Genomic DNA, 14,154 nt, shown 5'->3' with positions numbered 1-14,154 from the left:
AGAGGCTTGTAAACTCTCTTAGAATTGTGGGGTAGAATTAATGCTCGTCCAATGCTATACGGGTAAAAGCTCAATTCAACAAATTCACAGAAATCTTGTCGCAGGTTTTGGTGGTTTAAACTTTTTAGTATTCTATATACTATTTCAACAAGCAGAAAATTTTAACAATAACAAAACATAAAATTTAAATTCGTAAAGGGTTTTTCCAGTACAATGTTTTCTTGTATTGTTAATAGTTACCACTTTCATATCTTTTCATACCATAATTTTATATATTTAAAGTTTATAATATACTAAACAATATTGTTGTAGATATCATCCAAATATACATTCATTTACAGTTGAAATATATATATATAAACTAACTTATGTATACATTTGTTTAGTAGTATGTATATGTTGTTGTTACACTAGCTGGTGGTGAAAGCTCTGTGAAAGCAAGTGTTTGCCCAAGTAGTATATGTATATATACGGGATAAGCCAATATCGGTTGCGGTCCTTGATAGCAGTATAGTTTGAAAACAACTTGTAATCTAATGGCCAGAGAAATCGCAGGTGCGTAATACACGATAGGGTACTTTCAAACACGGAAATTGTTCAACACAATTTTCAAATGTCTAGCATATTGTATCACAATGACTAGACTAACAATTGTGTTTGTCTAAATGATTTTACAATTCAACTTTATATATTGCTTTTGTATTTCAATCGACTGTGAAGACAATTTAATTTTAACATTTATTATAAGAAATAAGCTTGTTGCTATATCAACGACAATAATTAGTCAATAATCATTTATAAATTCAATTACATAATATTTTTAATTAATGGCTTTAACGATTACATAACAGTGACAGATTAAAATAAGATATAACACGTGTAAAATATTGATTGACATATCAACATGTGAATTCATGTTCATTTGATGTTTACCATCATTTTATTTTAGGCTACTTGTATACTATTAAATATCATTTACTTGTTGTATGATTTATTACTCTCTTTTATGTAATATTTTCCTGGCAGCAGTATTTTTTTTTTTTTTACCATTAATTTTTTGAATATTGTATTTTATATTTTTTTATACAAAACGATACTTGATTTTTATTGAAAACTATATAATGGAATATAATATACCGTGATTGAAGATTTCGTTTATCAATTTTTTTTTTTTTTTTACTTGAATTTTATTTTATAAAGTCATTTTTTTTATTTTTTTTTTTTATTGGAAAACCATCAATTTCATGTTCATGCCTTGCTCGCTTGCAACCCGTGATTCTTGATATAGATTATGTACGGATGCATTCTCGTAATTGATGCTTGCTTGGATACTTGTATGGTTATAATGTTTATGTGTGAGTTACTGAGTGAGTGTGTAAGTAAATATAATGTATACTTAGTGAGGTATCTTGAGGACATGCAATCAGTGTAGTTGCCATGTGGTAAATCAGATGTCTTTATGATGAGACATATGTCATGATTGGTTTACAGGTCAACTCAAGATGATGATACGCGTCTACCTAGTACTACTCAGCTCATATTTGGTTCATGGAAAAATTGGTAAGTGTATATCTATTACACTTTCTCATGAATATAATAATATCAAAAACTTATACTATATTAAATTTCATAATCTTATTATACAAAAACTTTGAATCAAAAAATTATTATTCATATATTTTTTAAGAAAATATATATATATTATGTAAAACAATCATTTTCACCTGTTACAAACTTAAATTTTGTAACTTTGCTTTTAATCTTTGAGAGTATAAAGTGATCGATAAGGTTATTCTTTCAAAATATGTTTACTTTGTTTTGAAACATAAAAAAACAACCGAAGAAAAATAATAATAAAGTTTATTTTTTATAAAAACTTTGAGAGTCTGTAAACGTTCATATCATAAAAAATAAAATACATTTGTATTAATATATTTATAACCTCAAAGTTAAAAAAACAATAAACTATTTTTTTTTTGTTTTATAATTAAATATTTCTTACTTGTTAAAAAATTAAAATAAAAAATACAAATATTAATTTTTGAAAGAAACATAAAAAAAGAAAATTCTCTTTTTCACTTTAATTATCAATTAAATAGTACAAGTATATAGTTGCCTTACTCACTTGGTCGTTTATGTTGCAGGTTACTTCTGGCACATTACCGACATTCATTATGATCCAAAATATTCGTCCCAGGGAAACACAGGGAGCAGTAAGTTTTACTTTGTGCCGGCTGTTAAGCACTCACCATCTTTCTTCTTGAAATTTCCCTTGTTCTTGTGCTTGTTCTTCTATTCTGGTTTCTTACTTCTTCACTTGGTAACCATTAATACATCTCAACTGTATCCTCAAACCGAGTTACCTCTAAAACCCTTATTTCTCTTGAGTTTTATATCCCTGTATAAATTATATATACAACAGTTATAAAACAATATATATATACACACACAAAAACGTATATAAAATATATTTTATTTATCTTAATATATTTGTTTAAATTTTATACAGATAAAACAAATAGCTAAATATATATATGATACTTATTTCAACTGGTAATTTGACTCAATGTCGTTGTTAAAATTTCTCAAGTAATATAAAATATATATTTATTTTTATATGTGTATTTAGTTTACATAATTAAAATGAATGACTAAACACTTAAATATACTATTTAATAATTAAATACTCAATGAGTCCATGTTAAGTTGTCTTAATTAAATTAGTCAGTCGAATTATTTGCTCCAAGTAGTATGTACATGTCATTAGTCATACATTATAATTATGTAAACTATACGCAAATATGTGGCTAAATAATATATATATTTTATTTTGAATCGACAACATTTAAGTACATTGAATCAAACTACCAATTGAATCAAGTAGTATGTATAAATGTTTAGTCAGACGTTAGAATTGTGGACACATTTATATACATAAATACACGTAAAATAAAATGTATACAACAAATTGTACTATTATCATTACTTGAGTGAGTGTTATGGCCTAATCATTTTTTTTTTTCTCATTTACCATGAATATACATTGTTTTTTTTAAATATTCAAGTCTAACAATTCAGTTCTTTCAAGAGTACTATTTTAATGCAAACAAACCTCTCGATCACATCGTTTTTTTTATCAATTTTTTTTTGTTTTTTTTTTTCGTTCCATTATCATATTTTTTGTTCCTCTCTTTTTATTTGTGTCTTGTTAAGTGGAATTTTCGAGAGTCACTCCAGCATTTGGTGTTGGGGGTTGGAAAAATATAAAAATAAAAAAAAAAAAAAAAAACAAAACAAGAGTTGAAGACTTGAATCGCGGCAAAAGTAACCAAAGTTTTGTGACCCACTTGCCATTAACCAAAGAACTACTTGGTCCATATAACTTGCTACTTCCACTTTTTCAACTTACTTTTTTCAACATTTGAACACTGTCTGTGTTTGTATATTGAAGTTTTTTTTTTTTTTTTTCTTTTATTTTCAATTCCTTTTTTTTTTTATTCTATTTTTTAATTCCTGTCCATGGCGAGCTGTAATTGATTAGTTAACTCAATCATCTGGATAAGAAAAGTCAAAAAGCACTAAAAAAAAAAAAAATGAATTAAATTAAATTTCGAATGTTCCAATTACGTTGGGAATTGTAGTTTTTAAAAGATTAATCAATTCACAGTGTAAAATCAATTTTCATTAGTATTTCTTTTTTAAATATTTTTTTTTTGTTTTAAATGAATTTATTGATAAAAATTTTTACTTTTCTTTTTGATAGTCAAATATATGTAGTATTTTTTTGGCTATTATTATTATTATTATTATTTCATGAAATAAACATCAATTTTATGTGGATTTAGTATGCTGGAATACAAGAACAAATGTGGATAATGGACGAGTAAGGCCAGACAGAAGAGTTGGTGGCATTTATGGAAACTACAGCTGTGACTCACCATGGGCATTAATAGAATCAGCCGTGCAAGCTATGAAATCAAAACAAGGAGAAGGAATAGAATTTGTATTATGGACGGGGTGAGTTTTTTTTTTTATTTTTATTTTATTATATTAAAAAAAATAAAATATATAAATTTTCATTGGACAAACACTGGCAAAGTGAAAATTCATGTAATATTTTTTTTTGACATTACCAAGGACATTGTTAGTGAAAAAAATGTTGGCACTTGCATGTGCACTTTGCAAATACGACAGTTGTTTTTTATCTAGCCAAACCTCTTTATTTTATTTTATTTTTTTTTTTATATTTTGAGATAGACAATTGAAATTAAATATAACAAGTGACAAGTTATTGACATCCCCTAAAAACAAACAAGTACCTCACACTTTTCATTATGATTAAAGTATCTCAAATCAAATATAAAAATTATTTTTTCTCACTGTGAATCAAGTAACTCAACATTTCAATTAAAAATCAGTCAGATTATTTTTCTCATTTCATTTTACGTATCTCAATTTTTTAATAAAACTTATGTATTCAAGAAAATCAATAAAAAAATAATTAAATATTATTTTTTATTACAAAAAATTACAGTGTTTATTATACTATTAAAATGATTCATTAATAACAATGTTTTTTTCTTTGTGTAAATTTATTTTTCAGTTTACTTGTCTGAATAATTTCAGCAATTTTATTTTAAACAATTATTTAATAATTGAATACTCTCAACGCGCTTGCAATCTGTCTCCAAGTTCCTTTTATTTTTTTTTTTGTTTATGATAAATAATACTTGTTTCATCTTGAAAATTTATTTTTAAGTTTAGCATATTAAAAAATTTTTGCCTGAATAATTATGGGATTATCTACTGCAAGTTAACAATGTAACTTGACTCTTTCTAAAACAAACAAGTACCTCAAGTATTAATTTTCTTTTAAACATAAAAAAAAACTTTTAAATAATGTAAATATTTTTATTTCAAAAAAGATTTAATTCCAACTAAAATCTCGACATTCTATTTCAATTTTTAGAAACTTGTAATGAAAATTTTGACTCAATATTTCATTTTAAACTCTGATTATTGTTTATCGTAATTTTCAATAATTTTTATCTTTATCTAAAGGCCAAAATCGATCAATAAATAATACATTATTCATAATAATTTATCTATTTATCATTTTCATGATATGTCTTTTGTAAAATTTTGTATTTCACATAAAATACTCCATAGTTGAAGCGATAAAATAATTATAAGATGAAGCCAAATACTCATTTTATATTTACAAACAATATTTATATATACAGATAGATGTAATATGGTGAATGTAAATTTACATATCACGAAAATATTTTATCGACTATGCACTCTCTATTCCGATCATTCGTCACGCAGCTAATGAATATTTTCGATCAAGCTTTGTCAAAACATCAATATATATTTATAAATAGAGAGGATGAGAGTCAAAAAGCTACGAAGATAAAGATAAAAGCAATGAAACACACGTCTATACAAAAAATAAATGATATATAGACGGATATAGAACAAAGTGAAACATTGCAAAGAGGTCGCACCCGTCGTATTCATATTGGGCCACAATTCATTTATGGTTTGATCAAGTTTACATAAATTTCTCTATATACATCCTCTTCGACTCTTCGAAAAGTTAATTTTATATCTTTTTTTTCATTTTTTTTAATTTGATCTTTTTTTTAAAAAAGTGTACTATAATAATAACATAGGTAAATTTATATTATCCATTTATCCATTTGTTTATGAAATTGGCAATAAAAACCTTTGGCTCTCGGTTGTGTTATAGCACAATAATAAAGTACAATATATTTTATAATAGTAGTTGAAAATATATACATGATATATAGATGCAATCAAAATTGATGAAAACTCTTGTGAATTGTTGAACAAAGTTACTGTTTCGAAGTTGTATTGTTACGAGTCTGATGTTAACTCATGAATGCATAGATGTTTGATGAGCATGTATGTGTTTTTGTATATTGTAATTTAAAAATATTATAAAATGCAAATTACATCATACGGGTTTCAATCTTGAATACTCCATTCAGTCTTTAATAGTATATTTAATTGAATTTTTCTTTTAAATATATCACTTGGGAATCATCAGGTTAATCTAAATTTGCCACTGGCTTGCATCTCTAAATTCATGTGAAAATAATCCCTCATGCACTAATTGTTACACAACATATTATTAATTTATGTTTTATTGTTTGTGTTTGCGATTCTTGTACAGTGAATTCACACTATTCATCAATAATTAAACTGTAAATATGCTGGCACGTTTTATATCAAAAGTATCAAAATGACTAATCGAATTTTTATTATAAAACACTGTGTGCAAAAGCTCGAGCTTTGAACATTTATTTGACAGGAAAATAATTCAATTTTTTAGGTAGAAATTTTTTTATATACATTATTTATCCGTTTACTTTTTTTATCACGAATCATCATCCCTTTTTTTACCTATTAATTTTTTTAAATTTATTTTTATTGTTATTCATCGAGTTTAACAACTGTGACATTTGAAATTTATTAAATTGAAAAAGTATTTATATAAAGAAATAATGAAAAAAAATAAAATTATGAGTAATAACTTTTCTTCAATCATAAAACTTGCGCATAATATAATCATTAGGAAAATTTCAATTGTCTTTCTATGAAAACTTGGGTAAAAGTAATGACAATAGTTACTCGACAAAATCACAATAGTCACAGTTAAACAACATTTCAATGCAATTGTCATGATAAAAGTTTTTGATGAAAGCTTTATTACATAGTTTTGTATATATTATTTGTTTCAGTGATGCCTTAACACATGCTGCTGAAATGAGTGAAGAATTACGTTTACAATCTTTGCAAAATCTAACAGATCTATTGTCTCATACATTCACCAGTCAATTTGTTTTTCCTGCATTAGGACATGAGGATGTCAGTTTAAATTTTGCACAAACATCAAGAATGTGGAAACATTGGCTTCCTAATGAGGCACTTCAAACTTTTGATAAATGTTTGTATAATATCATAACAACTGAATCATTAATTTTTTTAAAATTATTTATGAACTTTTTTTTCAAAAACTTTTATACCCAGGTGCTATGTATACAGAATTTTTAAAAAGTTTTCATTTTTATATGTGTTTTATTTTTTAATTTTTCTTTCTGTACTTTTTTTTTTTTTTTTTTTTTTTATTCTCCTCATCGTTCACGGGTCTGTCTTTTACGTCCTGAGCCCATTGTCATAGAACTCGATTCTCTCAACCGTATTCTTACCGAAAAAAAAAAAAATAAAAGTATATAAAAAAGCCCATGTATATATATATTTAGACTTTTTTATATACTTTTTTTTTCATATATACAATTTTATGTATAGACAATTTTATAGTGTGTATGTAAAAGTTAAAGTATGAAAGTAAGGACTTAATTTGTGATGCATAAATCCACAAGTTTCGTCGGTTTGTGCAAGAGCGCATTGTTAGCCACACCAAACTTTTTAACCTGGTGAAAAAAAAAAAATAATATATATGTATTCAAGGTTTATGATCTAAGTGAAAATGAAGACTTACTGCAACTACGTTTCGCTACTTCTAAATTTTCGTGTTTTTTATATTTGCAATCTTTTTTTTTTTCTACTTTTTTCTTTCGTGTGAAACACGGGTTTATTATAATCATAAAATAATAATAATAAAAAATAAGTTTAAGAAAAAATAATAAAAAAAAAAAAAGTAATATTAAAAATTCAAACTACATATGAACTATCAGTGAGCTCTAACAACTACTAATTTAGTCAACAGTAAAATCGTGACTCATTAAATATTCTTTAATGTTGTAAAAACGATAAATTTAAAATAATACTTTTAGTAACACCTTTTAAAACACGTAATATTACTGTTATATTAAAAAAATATATAGAAAATATAAATTTAAAAAATAAAAACGTTTTCATTTTTTTTTTTTAATGTTACAGCTGGTTTTTATACGTTTGAACAAAAATCAAAAAAATATAGAATAATATTTCTCAACACAAATTTGTGGCTTGATGTGGGAACAGGTGTTGACAATCGTGTTCAACATAATCACGGACAGTATTATCAGTATCAGTATCAGTATCAGTATCAAAATCAGTATAGCCAACAAAATCAACATCAACAACAACAACAGCAACAGCAGCAACAACAACAACAACAGCATCGCACAGGTGGTACAAGTAGTACTGACGATAACTCCAATGATCCACACAATCAGTGGAGCTGGTTTGAATCTATTCTACGAGCTGCACGAGGTAAAAGAGAAACAGTGAGTATATCTTGATTCAATCTCAAATTGCTACTATCTATATGCCAATAGTTATCAGACTGCGCTTTCGATTACGAAAGTCATCAGCAAAACATCTACACTCTACAATACGATAACACTCGTACAAATCAAATGTTTTTATCCAATTTTTTTTTATTTATTTTCTAAAATATGTATAGACTTTTTTTTTATTCGTTCAATCCAATTTATTTGTCCAATGAATAATATTTTTTTCGTTTAAATGAAAATCTAAAAATATCATATATATAAATTTAATAAATTTAAAAACCAAATTATTGAAATTTTTTTGTTAATCAAAAATTAAAATTAATTACAAGTCGTTTGACTTTTGAATAAATTGATTTAGATTCAGTGTATTAAAATTTATTACGGGAAATCATAATTGACCTAAATTAATTATTCTTCAAAAATGTTAAGTACCTGATAATTCATAAATTTTCAATTATGTAAAAATTAAATATTCATAAAGTCCAACTGATATTTTATGAAAAAAACTTTATATAATTTTTATGCATTTAAATATCTTATGAGCTTGATGATGAAAAATTAAAAACTTAGCTTTGTGCTTTTTACGTTGATTAGTTAAAGCTTTGTTATTATTTTTCGTAAATTTTTTTATATTTCAAATAAGTCCAAATGATGACTATGAATAAGATGGAAAAGCAGAAATAATAAGATTGTCTGTTTTGCTGATTATTTTTGAAATAGATAATATGTTCACTGGAGAGAGAAATAGAGGAAAAAAAATAAAAGAAATTTTATTCCAACGTTCACTTGTCAGTTCAATTATGGGAAAAAAAAATATTATCTTGTTGCAAATAATATTAAAATAAAGACAATAAGACATTTTTTATTTTTGATAAATTGTATTTATTTTCAAAAGTAGTTTATATATTAAAAGTCAACTATCTTTGTTTTTTTTTTTTTCATTATTGTCTGCCACAATGTCAACTTTAATATTAGATAAAATTTTTTGGCTATTTGATAAATTTTATTCGTTATAATTTAACATTATTCTTGATTCGACTCTCAATATTTTTCAATCCGATTACCGTAGAAATACTAGCTTAATATTTTTATCAAATAATATACGAAAACTAAAATATAAAACTCCAACTTATTTACTAATTTCATTTTGTCAATATTGAATTTTTTATTTATTTAAACTTTATTATATTTTTTTATCTATATTCCATCGTTATTTTTCTGTACTTTGTTATTTATTTTCTTCATATAAAAAAAAAAGCTATATATATTTTATTTATTACGTTTGAGTTTAAAATTCGTTTGCCTTGTGTATATATTTTTTTTTTTCCTCGTAGTTTTTTTATTATGGTATTACTGTGGTATTATTAGTTATTTTCTTATTCAAAGCTTAATAGAACTTTTTTTTTTTTTTTTCCTTTTTTTGATGAACGATAATATCTCTTATTACTGTATTATTATATTTTTGTTGTTTGTACTCAAAAGAAGATATACACTCAACAGTCAGTAAATTATAAGAAATAAAAAAATGCTAAAAGATAATTATGAAAAAAAAAAATATATACATCTTTTTTTTCTGTCCCTATTAATTTTGCAAATTAAAGTACGTTCTTAATTGTATTATAAAAATTTTTTACTCTATGCTATTTTTTATAATCCCATTAATCTTTAAAAAATTCCTCAAATGGTTTATTAAATTATTATTTATATGATGTTTTTTGGTGATCAACAAAAAAACTACTTTGCTCTTTTTTTTTTAAATAAATTAATATCATAAGCTATTTAAAATCAAAGTAGAAAAAAAAAAAAATAGTAAAACAAAAAATCTAGGCGGGGTTTCGGCACGTCGATTAAATAGAATCCAGACGATGTTGAAAGGTTGGTCCACGTTTGTTGAGGCCATTCAGGGGTTGAAAATAAAATGGCATGAGTGAAATTGAGGGTGCAGAAATTGTTTGGTATGAGAAGTGAAGCATAAGGAATATTTTACGATCGCACGTGACAGCTGAACATAGGCACTAGCCCTCGTAATTTCCTTTAATTTTGTAGCCGACAAGGGCGTAGGTTCTTATTCCGGGTGGCGAGGTGCCCATTTGTCTTGTTCGAATCAGGATATCTGCTAGAGTACTTGTGCCAAAAATTAATGATCCAAATACTTCAATGCATGTTCATTCATCTTTTCAATATTCATAAAAATAAATAAACTTTATATACATTTTTTTATATTCACGATAATTTAGCTAAATAATTATTTACATTATTCCAACAAACAACAACTCTCATTACTTGATAAATCGATACTATCAATATTGTGAATATTAAATTTATAACTAATTTATGATAAAGTATCATTAAATAAAATTTAAAATCAATCAATCTCAATATAAATATATAAATTTCATCTTATAATATTATATATTGTTGATGAAAAAATAATATTAAAAAAAATTTCTTTTGGTGCTTTTGACAAAGCTGCTAAAGCTGAACAAAAACTATATTGTATTATACATATCTATGAAATATCTGCAATGCAAACAAGCTTCACATTGAGCCACTAAAGTTTAAGTTATATATCTATATACAAGGACGAGCTTCTCTTTGCATATATATCAAATATATAAATAATATCATTGACTTTTTCTTTTTTTATTGAATTTATATACACATACAAACAAAGATACTGTATAAATCTATTTTACAGTAAAACTTTTATTATTATTTTTTTTATTTATCATTATGTGCTTGAATAGTTTAACAGAATATTATAGTATGATACTATTTTAATATACAATTTTAATGATAAAACGTTGTCCCAGTAACATTGAAATGACCTGACGACTTGAGTGAATGTGAATAAAGACGAAAATCTAAACTCCAAAGCATTTCAATCATTTAAACTCACTGAAACAATTCTAGGTTTATCTGTCTGTCTGTCTGCACTTATCATTATTTTTCTTTTGAATGTTCATCATTGAATTTTCTATCTAACTTTAATCATTTACTTTAGTGCAATGCATTTCATACTTTATATCCTGACCAAATTACGTGTGTAATTGATATTGATCATCAAACTAGAAACTCGCAAAAACAACTACTATCAAGACCATCATCAACAAACTCTATATATTCATTTAGTACATAGAAACCAAAAGTGCAAAATCTGGTAGCCAATGTATTATCAAGACATGAACAACTAAAATAAAAAATATATAAAAAAATTTATTTTGAGAAATAAATAAAAGTAGTTCATATATTTTTTTTTGTTTTTATTTTTTTAGGTTTATGTTGTTGGACATACACCACCAGGAGTTGATGAGCGAGCAAGTGGAGCTAGACAGCTAAAAGATTATCATAATAAAAAATATCTTAAATTAATACGACAATATGCTGATATTATTGGTGGTCAATTTTTTGGACACTGGCATTCAGATACTTTTCGTACAATTTACAGTGACTCTGGTATATAACAGTAGTTTTTTTTTATATCTAGTAAAATATATGTTTTTGCTTTATCTGTAAATTTATTTAATTTTATTTTTGACATTATGGAAATAGGAGTTCCTGTTTCGTGGATGATGATTGCACCTAGTATAACACCTGGTCGTCCAAATAGCCCCAATAATCCTGGGCTTAGATTGTACAAGTTTGAAACTAGCACGGGACAAGTAAGTATATAGTATTATATCTGATGTATATAAATTTTTGTCATATCCAATTTTTATTATTACATTTTTTTTTATTTGTTATTCATTTCTTCTTAATGTATGTCAGAAGTAAATTGTAACATGACAGATACACAACTTTTCACTATCTTCAAATCATGTTGGATTTTTTTTTTTTATTTTTATTACAAAAAATAGATAAATGTAACGTTTTCTGACACATATCATATAAAAAATTTATGAATAAAAAAAGTATATATACATATGAAAAGTTGAAAATAAAAATTTTAAAAATTGATGACAGTGAATGATAAAAATAAAGTATATACATGAACTTTTAATTAAGTTTGAAATATATTTTATTATATGCAAATATTTGAACATGAAAAAAAAAAATATATATGAACTAATATTTTTTTATGATTAATTTATAAAAGTTTGATTGGAAAAATATTAACTTTTAACATTACAGATATTAGATTATACACAGTATTATCTTGATCTACCAAAAGCAAATTCTATTGGTCGTGCCAACTGGGTCGTTGAATACTCACTACTTGATTATTATGATTTAAAAGAAATAACTGCCCGAAGCCTTCATGATCTTGCTGACAGATTTACCCAGACAACTGACAATGCTTTTGTCAGGTGAGTAAATTATAAAATACATACAGCTGTTTATTTTCATTATTTTTTTTATTTTTAAAAATAAAAAAAATAATTAAAACAAGAAATATAATAAAAAAAAAAAAGATAAAAAAAAAGCTCATATAATGGCATTTGAAAAAAAATAAATAAAAATAGACTAAATAAATAAAAAAAGTCGTATTTTATTATTTTTTTTTTTAATGTTGCAGATATTACGCAGCAAATACTGTTTCACTGCCTCGAGAAGTTGAAGAAATATGGGGATGTGGTGGTGCATTGAATGGTGCTTGCGCTCTTCAACATTATTGCGCAGTGACGCGTGTTAATCCTGATTCATACAACAATTGTCTGTCATCATATGCATATGCTCTTGCAGCAGCATGTTCACCATCACCGCGTTTCTACATTGCCCTACATGTTCTTACTATATTCAGTTGTCTACTTCGTATTCGGTAGACTATAGAGAGTATCAGAATATATTTAATCATATACCTCTCTGTCTTCGTCTTCAACAGCTTCATATTGCTGAAAGTTAAGTCGTATTACGGATCAATGATATAATATGAATACATATTTTTCATCTTTTATTTTATATCTATATATACATATAACTATATTTATATTTACACATACATATATATGTTTTATTATTTTTTTTTTTTACATTTATTTTTTTATTCACATCTTTTGTGCTTTTTTTTTTTTACTTGGATAAAATCAACGTTTTTCCGTCAATGCAAGTCAACTTTTTGTTATTTAATAATGATGACATTTGGTTACCGTGCAAGTTTTTGAATACAAGTCATTATTATTATTTTTTATTATATTCGAAATAATGTGAGTATGAAAATCCCTCAACAAAACGTGAGAGCTCAACTTTGACACCATCAGTTTTTTTTTTTTTTTAAAGATGAAGATATAATAAACATAATATATACACGAGAAATATATTTAAAAATTTTAATTTATTTCTTTTTTATTAAATTTTTTTAACAATTTTTTTTTCTCATAAAAATTCTAGTCGAGTATTCATATGAAATTTTATTATTTCTATATATATGTCTATACGAATATAGATGTGTTGATTTTTTTTTTTTTCATTTAAACATGACTTAAAAACTTCATCTCGATGAGTAAAAAAAAAAAATCAGACAAATTAAAATGTAATTAAAATTTTTTGAAGATCTTAATTTGAACTTTTTGGTATGTTAAAATTTTTTAATTACATTAATATATATATATATTTTTTTTTCATTGAATTGACACTGCTTAGCTGTGTTTTGCTTGAAAATAATTAAAATAAAATCAACACATCTGAAGATGTATAATATATATAAATAAATGTGGTGATATTTGTATTAAAATAATATTAATGACATTAACGAATTGGTTGAGTGTAGTGCTAAAAAAAAATACATTTTTATATTTAAATATATAATTTAATTAAATTTGAAAATATATATCTGATTTTTAGATAATTTAGTATGCTGTATAGTTGAGATAAATTTTTAATAAATAGCCAGACCTCGGCCAATCCCGCAGTCATTTTATAATTATTATTATTATCGTACTTGGAT

General features: G+C 24.8%; 1 protein-coding gene across 4 annotated transcripts in view; it reads left to right on the top strand.

The window, feature by feature from the left end:
• The window catches only part of LOC122848806 (acid sphingomyelinase-like phosphodiesterase 3a), a 36,752-nt gene extending 23,388 nt beyond the window's left edge, over nucleotides 1–13,364 (top strand). For 3 of the 4 annotated variants that reach the window (XM_044147145.1, XM_044147143.1, XM_044147146.1), the window contains 9 exons: nucleotides 1,492–1,560; nucleotides 2,145–2,213; nucleotides 3,846–4,017; nucleotides 6,771–6,976; nucleotides 7,933–8,261; nucleotides 11,546–11,726; nucleotides 11,823–11,932; nucleotides 12,402–12,577; nucleotides 12,787–13,364. In XM_044147145.1, coding sequence (XP_044003080.1) covers nucleotides 1,503–1,560; nucleotides 2,145–2,213; nucleotides 3,846–4,017; nucleotides 6,771–6,976; nucleotides 7,933–8,261; nucleotides 11,546–11,726; nucleotides 11,823–11,932; nucleotides 12,402–12,577; nucleotides 12,787–13,033 — 1,548 coding nt within the window. In that variant the 5' untranslated portion in view covers nucleotides 1,492–1,502 and the 3' untranslated portion in view covers nucleotides 13,034–13,364. Of the gene's footprint in view, nucleotides 1–384; nucleotides 556–1,491; nucleotides 1,561–2,144; nucleotides 2,214–3,845; nucleotides 4,018–6,770; nucleotides 6,977–7,932; nucleotides 8,262–11,545; nucleotides 11,727–11,822; nucleotides 11,933–12,401; nucleotides 12,578–12,786 lie in introns of those variants that run through there. The other variant, XM_044147142.1, reaches the window with a different exon arrangement.
• Nucleotides 13,365–14,154: the final 790 nt, after the last annotated feature.

This window comes from Aphidius gifuensis, linkage group LG2 (genome assembly GCF_014905175.1).
Source record: "Aphidius gifuensis isolate YNYX2018 linkage group LG2, ASM1490517v1, whole genome shotgun sequence".
Taxonomy (NCBI): Eukaryota; Metazoa; Arthropoda; class Insecta; order Hymenoptera; family Braconidae; genus Aphidius; species Aphidius gifuensis.
Note: the sequence above shows the minus strand (reverse complement) of the source record. Positions and strands in the feature narration are given on the sequence as shown.